The sequence below is a fragment of the Pollicipes pollicipes genome, unplaced genomic scaffold (genome assembly GCF_011947565.3).
Source record: "Pollicipes pollicipes isolate AB1234 unplaced genomic scaffold, Ppol_2.1 Scaffold_3087;HRSCAF=3621_pilon_pilon_pilon, whole genome shotgun sequence".
In the NCBI taxonomy this organism is placed as follows: domain Eukaryota; kingdom Metazoa; phylum Arthropoda; class Thecostraca; order Pollicipedomorpha; family Pollicipedidae; genus Pollicipes; species Pollicipes pollicipes.
Window position 1 is genome coordinate 12,018,449 of NW_023596225.1, and position 8,694 is coordinate 12,027,142.

An 8,694-nucleotide genomic window follows, 5' to 3' on the forward strand; every position below is an offset into this window, starting at 1 on the left:
GGTCGGTGGATTCTTTTGATCGTGTTTGTGATGCTGTTTTTCAAGTGTCTACTTTATTCCATTGCTCATTGACAGACTAATACATTTTCCAAATCTTGATCAGGGTTGGGGTGGAAATTAGCGCTGACGCGCTGAATGGCAGTATCTGAAATTTGGTTTTGGCTCTTGGGGAGAGAACAAAAATATTAAAAGCACAGCTTATAGTGAGAACAAAATAACCCAAGTGAATTTGCAATACATTCACAGCTGGCACTAAAGAACATTCTTTAGCAGCAGATGACAGTAAACACCATGCTCAGGCTGGTCTAAGTAATCACTGAAGACCATTAGAGATTGGCTGCTTGCAGTTCTTAAACTTTCTAGCTTCCTAAGCAAGTGCTTTTTTCTTAAGTCTTTGCATGCACCTATGGATTTTTTTAAGCTATGAAGCTGATAGAAAGTTGTTGATATTGATAGTTCTATTGTAAAGGTGTCAGTCTCAATAAAAGCTGACAGAGGCAGATGCTTAAAATGTTGTGCATGTGTTGCACTGTTCCCTGGGCTTCATAATGTCAAGCTTATGGTTGAAGTGTCATGCAAGCTACAACATAAATAGGAGCATCTGGGGCACTGTAGTTAGTGCAGCTACATTCTAGCCCAGGTACAATCTTTCTTACCCAGAGGAAATATTTTGGGGCAATGTGATACCTACCTAGGCTTTACTGACCTAGATGTACTTAGTGTAGTTAGTGCTGTATGTAGTTAGTGCAGCTACATTCTAGCCCAGGTACAATCTTTCTTACCCAGAGGAAATATTTTGGGGCAATGTGATACTACCTAGGCTTTTACTGACCTAGATGTACTTATTGGGAACAAGTTTTGTAGTTCCCTATTTAGTTGGATAGGATGTCAATCTTCCCACTCTGAGAAAAAACTTGGTGAAAATCAGGAAGAACATGGTTTGCTCCATTTCAGGGGGATGAAAGATTTCTCTGCTCACCTGCTCTACCAAGTTATGTACAAAACTACACCACCTGAGACATCAGGCTGCTGCATGATCAGGGCTCAGATGCCAACACAGCAGGGGTGGAGGATTGTTTCATCCTCACAGAGCAATCCAGTCACATAAGGTTAGCATTACTGCATCTACTCAGTGGCTGAGTCTGTACAATACTTTTTCATTGTATGACACTGAACTAAATTTATATTTTGCCTTTATTTACACCACAAACCAGCTGAGCTACCACACTTTTCAGCTAAATAAAAGGTACATCTAGAAAAATGCGAATAATCATATAAATACACCAGAAGAAGTTCTGCTCAATGGAGAACAAGAACCCTGCTTTAGTTTTATACTCAAATCATGATTGTGTGAGGATGCTCTGTAGATCAATAGAACAATTTTATTCTTTTGTTTGATGACCCTTTTGTGTGTTCATCACATATTCATCTTAGATTTCTTGGTGGAGAATATGCCTTATCTTCAATGTTAAATCCTCGCCAAGAGCCCGGGACTTGCAGAGCCTTGGTTTTCCACATGCCCGAGTGGTGGGTTGATGGTTAACATCATCATTATATGCTCCATACAATATCCATTTCTGATAATTTTCAACAAAACTTCAATAAAAGTAAGATTGAAAAAGAATGAAAAATAACTTATTCATCAATATATGATTAATTCTCCTTATATTTAGAGGTACATGTAATGTTTACCTCATATACTTTTGTATCAATTTTCTTGTGTTACAATGATTTATACGTGCAATCCAGAAACGTTGAGTTGTGCGGCGCGCGAGATATTCTCCGCGCTTCTCCCTGGTACGAAGAGGCGCTATGATGTGCACAGTCGGCCTGGGAGGCGATCCTGAGCTGAAGATGTGGAGAACTTTTTGATGACATCGTGGATCGCGATGCTGGTTCATACCTTAGAGTTACCATGAATTGTGGAAAACCTATCAGATCAAAGGGATGGCCATGGATTTAGGCAGGACTTAGGATGTTATTGGTACATGGACCAAAGTAGGGAAGGCAAGCCTCCTATGGGTTGGAAGCCTCTTGATTAAAACAAAAAAACAGAGCCAAACTGAAAAGCTTCTGAAGGCGTCATCACTGGTGGGAGAGAGTATGAGGTCTACTGTGACCCCAAACTAAACATTAGCAAATGCACCACACATGGCTATGGCCTAGTGGACCTCACTGATGAAGAATTTTCTGGTCAGGTCTGTGGAAAACTAAGGTCTGTCACATCAAAAGCCTCTTGCTTCCTTTAAGCTGACTTCTCAACATAGCCCTAAAGGAATATGTGTTCCACTCCATGACCACATCTTCAAAAGCTCAGTACAAGCATACATGTTGTTCAAACAGCTGGTACTGGTTGCCAGCTGGCAGGTACTGTGCAAGAGATCTTTGTTCTCAATGTAAGATCCAGTCGTGTTTTGTCATGCCTGTAGCCCAGTAGTAGGCTCCAGTGAGCTGGTAAACACCCTGTGGCCTTGTCCCTTTGAAATGAGGTAAAGTTGCACTTTGTACTTCAACAATGTCCAAAATGTGTATTGTGGTGATATGCATGTGCTTATGGTTTGTTTTTGAAGGATCTGAACCAAACAGTCACTTTTAAGATGTCATGTATTGCTGAGTTGAAAGTTAAGTGTGATTTTTGTTACTTACAGTAGTGTTGAGAATGGTAAGTAAAAAATTGATACAAAACTGGAAATAGAGTGGTAATGATATTCTTTAGTTTGCTCAGCATGCAAGACCTACTGCCATACAGCAATGGAATGAATTGCCTATTTCCTTCAGCTATTCTACTGAGAGACATGAATAAGACTTGTAGCTTCAAATATGAGTGTGGCCTAAAGAACCATCACAGGAAATAAGTTCTTTGACTCATATTTGATGAACTTATGTAAAAGAAAGATAGAGTAGCACTGGTAGTGCTTTGCAGGATTTTCAGGTTACACACTTGCAAAATATGTCTTTCCTGCTATAATGAAAACCTTTTCATCCACACTGGTACATGCTCATCAAGGTAACATGAAAAATGTTAACATCACTGCCATGATTAGCTGTGTGTACTTACAATCTCCTCATGTCATCAACCTGTTTCCATTTCATTTACATTTTTTGTTCCTTTCATGTTTTCAACAGGTAATCATGGCCAGCTGTCTAATGAAGCGAATCAGTCTTTCCGTGGTTCAGGGACAGTCTCAGAGATTGTCGCCGCCTATCAAGAACAGCTGGCCTACTGACGGCCGGCGATCAGGAGAGAGGCGAAGAAGCGCAGCCCCTAAAGAGCCCAGCAGAGGCAAAAGCCACTGGCTTGCTGGAATCGTTCAAGAAGTTTGAGGAGATGACACAACCCGAAATCGGAGCCAGTTGTCCCAAGTGCACCGTTCTTGACTCTGCTGAGGAACTCGCCGTTCATAAAGGTGGGTTTTCGGTATGGCTGCCCCAATTCCAAGCGTCAGTAAATCCGATGGAATTAAAGCGGATAATACTGATGGTGACCCGCTCTGTCAGATGGGTGATCCGGCCGGCAAGGTCGTAGAAGGCGAGATTTTCCACGCAGTCGGTGATGACCTCTACATCGACTTCGGCGGCAAGTTCCACTGCGTCTGCCCCCGACCTGGCCGCAGAGGAGAGTAAGTAGCCCCGCCGCGCTACGCGCTCTCTTACTGTACTGTAACTGCGGCTGAACAGCGCCTTGGGACGCTTCCGGAATGTTTGAATTGCGCAATACATCGCTAGGCTGGACCAATTGGCAGTAATGATGTTTATAATGTAAGACCTCGGTCCGGTTGGATTTCATTGTTGCTCTGTTGTTCTGGGTTGTAATTGATTTCGCACGACTTGGGCGCAAAATGACCTCAGCAGTTGCTTCACCCGAAGGGCCCTAATAACCAATGAAGGATTCATGTGTGGTGTAAATTATTCGTGATTGATTGAATGCTTTATAATGATATATCGCTTTAAGCAGTGATCACATGCGAATTTAGGTATAGAGGCTCTTAGTGTGATCTGTTGCTGGTTGTTGCTGCAAGCCGTCCATGTTCTTTCTTTGTTTCGTTTTTCGTTGCAATGGTGCGGTGTCAGTGCTGCCGATCCTGGTGCGCAGGGAGTATGTGATCGGCGCGCGCGTGCGGGTCCGTCTGCACGACCCTGGAGTTGTCGTCGCTGTTCCTGGGGGCGCGGCGAGACCTGACCCTGCTCGAGGCGGATGCCACGCTGATCGGCCTCCTGCACAGCCCGTACAGCGTCAGCGCGCCGCCGCCTGCCCGGCTCGTAGCGACGTGCGCCGGCCGCACACCTCGTCCTCCATAGCGCTGTACAGTGTATTGAACAGTGTGTGTGTGTGTGTGTGTGCGCGCTGCGCGTGTATTACAACAGCACACGGCCGAGCGGTCGGGGATCGGCCGTCTTTCCGGCCATGTTGTAACAACAGTTACGGTTGTTGTCGAGCGCTGCGCTCGCCCACGTGGACGTCCTTCATAGAATACAGCGTCAGACCGAGCTGCCGGTCACTGTTACAGAGTGCGGCCGGCGCCACAGCTGTGTCCGCTGGGCGCCGCGATACTAGCGTCAGACCGAGCTGCGGTCACTGTACAGAGCGCGGCCGGCGCCACAGCTCTGTCCGCTGGGCGCCGCGATACAGCGTCAGACCGAGCTGCGGTCACTGTACAGAGCGCGGCCGGCGCCACAGCTGTGTCCGCTGGGCGCCGCACCCACACTCGCGCGTGCACTCCCACTGTCGCTCTCACGCGCCGCAGAATGCCGATAAATGTCTACACTCTTGAGTATCCTGTAACAAGGCGGAGCAGGTGGCAAGGCCCGCTTGCGGGCGGCGGTGGTGTCGCCTCAAGCGGCCGTCACCACATCCCCCTGCTGGTGCGGCGCCGTCTACACCAGCGGCCGCCGCCGGCACCCAATCGCACCACCAGTGGCTGGCCGGCCGGCCGGCGCTTGTCCCGCTTTTGTACACGTGGCTGCGGCGGACCGGACGGCCTGGCCCCGGCCGAAGCTGCGGGCCGAGGGTTACGAGGCGCCAGCGGCCGGGCAGCGCTGCTCGTCGCTGCCGTCGGAGCAGTGCACGACGCCGTCACACACGTCGCTGGCCGGCAGGCAGCGACCCAGCGGGCACCTGGGGGGACACCGGCTAGGCGCACGTCAGCCTGTGGTGGCGCGGCAGGCGCACGTCCAGCCTGTGGTGGCACGGCAGGCGCACGTCAGCCTGTGGTAGCACGGCAGGCGCCACATCAGCCTGTGGTGGCAGCTATGGTGTCGGCCGATTGTCGCTGATAAAACGTCGTGTCATGTATGGGCTATGCAGTCGGCGCTTTTTTTATTTGTATTTGCGCCCAGCATATCGTGTCAGCCACAGGGCCGCGCAACGCTGTGCGATGTCCCAGTCGAGCGCGGCTGCCGTAATGTCTCCGCATGGTATGCTGCATGTCGGCTGCATCAAACAGGACGTCGACACGTCATCTGCCCCAGTGAGCCACTGGCACCTGACCCGCGGGTACAATCCAGGCCGCCATGGTCCGTCGACCTGGCGCCCTGTCGCCCTGCAGTGACCCCTGGACTGACCTGTGGCCCTGGCAGCCGTGCCGCTGCTCGGACGGCAGCCGGCCCGCCGTCACCTGGTCGATCCACTGGGCGTAGTTGGCCACCTTGGTGTACACGCCGGGCCGGCCGGCGCGTGCACACCCGTATCCGTTGCTGGTCACCCCGGCCAGCGTCCACTTCCCCGGGACGGCTCCTGAGGCAGGCGCGCGGACGGTGTGTGACGGGAGCCGACACGGCCGGCTGGCAGTGGGGCGCCGAGCGAGTCTGGTCAAGCCTAGTCATACGCCAGCAGCGGGCGGTCAGGTTACCTCCGTGCGTTACGCCACGTGACCCGTTGTCCCCGCAGAACTTCACCAACTCCGCGGTGGTGATAAAAAACATGGAATATGTCCAGCTCGCCTCAAACCAGGGCAGGAGGGAGGTTCGGACCGGTGCTGGGCCAGCACGGTCCGAGCCTCCCTCCCCCCCCCCCCCCCCTCCTCCCCTCCCCTAGCCACCAGTCCGAGCATGCCTCCCCCCTCCCCCAGCTCAGTCCGCCCCGACGAAAAATCTTCAGCCTGATGGGTCAACGGTCCATCGCCCAGCCCGCCGGTCCTGTACTTGACACATCAGCGGACCGCCGCTGTCACCCAGCCCGCCGGTCCTGCCCTGATACATCAGCGGTCCGCCGCTGGCGGGCCCAGTCCGCCGATCCTGACCTGGCACATCATCGGACGCCGCTGTCGCCCAGCCCACCGGTCTGACCTGACACCCAGCCCGCCGGTCCTCACCTGACACATCAGCGGACCGCTTGCTGTCGCCCAGCCCACCGGTCCTGACCTGACACCCAGCCCGCCGGTCCTCTACCTGACACATCAGCGGACCGCTGCTGTCGCCCAGCCCACCGGTCCTGACCTGACACCCAGCCCGCCGGTCCTCACTGACACATCAGCGGACCGCCGCTGTCGCCCAGCCCACCGGTCTGACCGACACATCAGCGGACCGCCGCTGTCGCCCAGCCCACCAGTCCTGACCTGACACATCAGCGGACCGCCGCTGTCGCCCAGCCCGCCGGTCCTCACCTGACACATCAGCGGACCACCGCTGTCGCCCAGCCCAGGGTCCTCACCTGACACCCAGCCCGCCGGTCCTCACCTGACACATCAGCGGACCGCCGCTGTCGCCCAGCCCACCGGTCCTCACCTGACACCCAGCCCGCCGTCCTCACCTGACACATCAGCGGACCGCCGCTGTCGCCCAGCCCACCGGTCCTCACCTGACACATCAGCGGTCCGCCGCTGTCGCCCAGCCCACCGGTCCTCACCTGACACATCAGCGGTCCGCCGCTGTCGCCCAGGCAGGCATCGCGGCCGCCCCGCTCGTATCCGGCGCAAACATGTTCTCGGTGATGCGGTACAGCGGCAGGAAGACGGTGCGCTTCTTGCACTCCTGGGACGAGATCAGCGGTAGCTGCACCTCTTGCAGCGTGTCGGCTGAAAGTAGCACCATCGACGGTCAGTCGCGAAGTGCAGATGTGCTAGCTGATGCTGCCGTCTGCCTGTGGCCGATCACTGCTGGCATTTCAGATGACAGTCGCCCATGAGAACGACATGGATTCGACCACGGTTACGCAGGCATGCGTCAGTCAATGAAATATAATGGAGAAATTGTGCCATAGATCGGTGGTCTTCGGTTCGCTGGTCTCACGTTGCAGTACTTACGGAATATTCCTGCCGGATTCAAACAGCTGGCCCCAGCCGACACTGTAAGAGGGCTCCGTCCTGTTCGGCGCGTGGGTGATGGCAGGACACAACCGGTCTTACGAAGTCGCTCATCCTGAATTTCCCGTGGCAAGCGTCAGGATAATAAGAGACCGCGTGCTGTGATTAGCGGGCTTAACGCCCGTCTGCGCAGTGCTTCCAGAAAATCATAGCTATTGCATCTCGACGACCTGTAGATTTCACAACTCAATGGTCTCCTACCATCCGGAATCACGTTCCAACCAATATACACTTAGATTGTGCGTCGCCAGAACAGGCTTCGCGCCCCCCAGCGTCACCTCCAAACAGCGCCAGCACGTACTGGGCGGGTTCCTTGAGGCGCAGAGGCAGTGCAGTCGTGCACGCCTAGCCGACGTCCGGGTAGTCAGGGTGCATGATGACGGTGCGAGACGGCGTGCAGCCCGCTCGTGCGGCGAGAGCAGGGAGCTGCCGCGCCGGTACGCGCCCAGCCGCGCCAACCAGAACCGCCTGGTCGATCTGTCGGAGGGGGGGGGGGGATCGTTCAGCCTGGGCTTTGAAGGGGACCAGGAAATCTGCGGAAGGCAGCGGATTGCATCCCTGAGCGCTTCGTCCGAAAAAACTATCAGCGCTTGTTGGACCGCCTGGAACATATATTTTGGGTCTACACATATTGCCTAGCATGTTTTGCACCCTCAACTCTGAAGTACTGGCCTTTTAAATTTACAACTGATACCAGTTCGCAATTGAACAAACAGCCGTACGCGTCTGCAGAACGGCTTACAAGTCGGCCAAGGAGCGCTGCTTGCGCCATCTATGGGCGCTCACCTGATGGTAGCAGTGTCCCGGCCGAGACAAGCCAGCGGTCCGAGGATGAGCGTGGCGCCGCACTGGTACTCCCCGTCCCGGTACATGGCCGCCTGCCACGGCCACGCGCCCGGGCTCGTGTTGCCCCACCCACGATCCTGAGTGGCACAGCGGCGAGGTTAGATGGGTGCGCCATTCGCAGACGCTCACGCCGCGGTTTTTTCGTTATGGTGGGCCGGGCTTCCCAGAGTGGGGTCTAGCTCGTGATATCCAAGCCATGGTGGTGCCCACGCAATTAAATCGGAAACAGGAAAACCACGTGGTTCGGGGCCAATGCACCGTCGTTTTCCGGAAGCAGGTCTAACCTTCTGATTCCGACAAGACATCAGCACCCCAAGCGCACTTACCCTTGCCGTTTGTGATCACTGAAGTAATTGCCACGCCTGAGGTCTAATTGCTCATGGGAGCAGCCAGCGGTGACCTCGCTTATACTGATATCTAAACACCGAGTCGGAAGCGGCCGGGGTGCGTCCGCTCCCGGGAGCTGGCAGACCTGTGACGCGGTCTGGCGGCCCAGCAGCGCCTATTTGGCCGCCCAGCCCGACAGACCCACCTGGCCTGGCGCTGC

General features: G+C 54.1%; 1 protein-coding gene and 1 pseudogene across 1 annotated transcript; one reads left to right on the forward strand and one right to left on the reverse strand.

Moving 5' to 3' along the window:
• Nucleotides 1-3,344: 3,344 nt before the first annotated feature.
• On the forward strand, nt 3,345-4,772 carry LOC119089384 (28S ribosomal protein S28, mitochondrial-like; the record flags this gene model as incomplete). The annotated part of the gene is given in 5 exon segments (XM_037212051.1): nt 3,345-3,407; nt 3,499-3,620; nt 4,094-4,136; nt 4,138-4,251; nt 4,746-4,772. Coding segments are annotated over 5 exon segments (369 nt in total), but the record flags the coding sequence as incomplete, so codon positions are not given.
• A 220-nt stretch (nt 4,773-4,992) lies between these two features.
• Nucleotides 4,993-8,452, reverse strand: LOC119089385 (enteropeptidase-like; annotated as a pseudogene).
• Nucleotides 8,453-8,694: the final 242 nt, after the last annotated feature.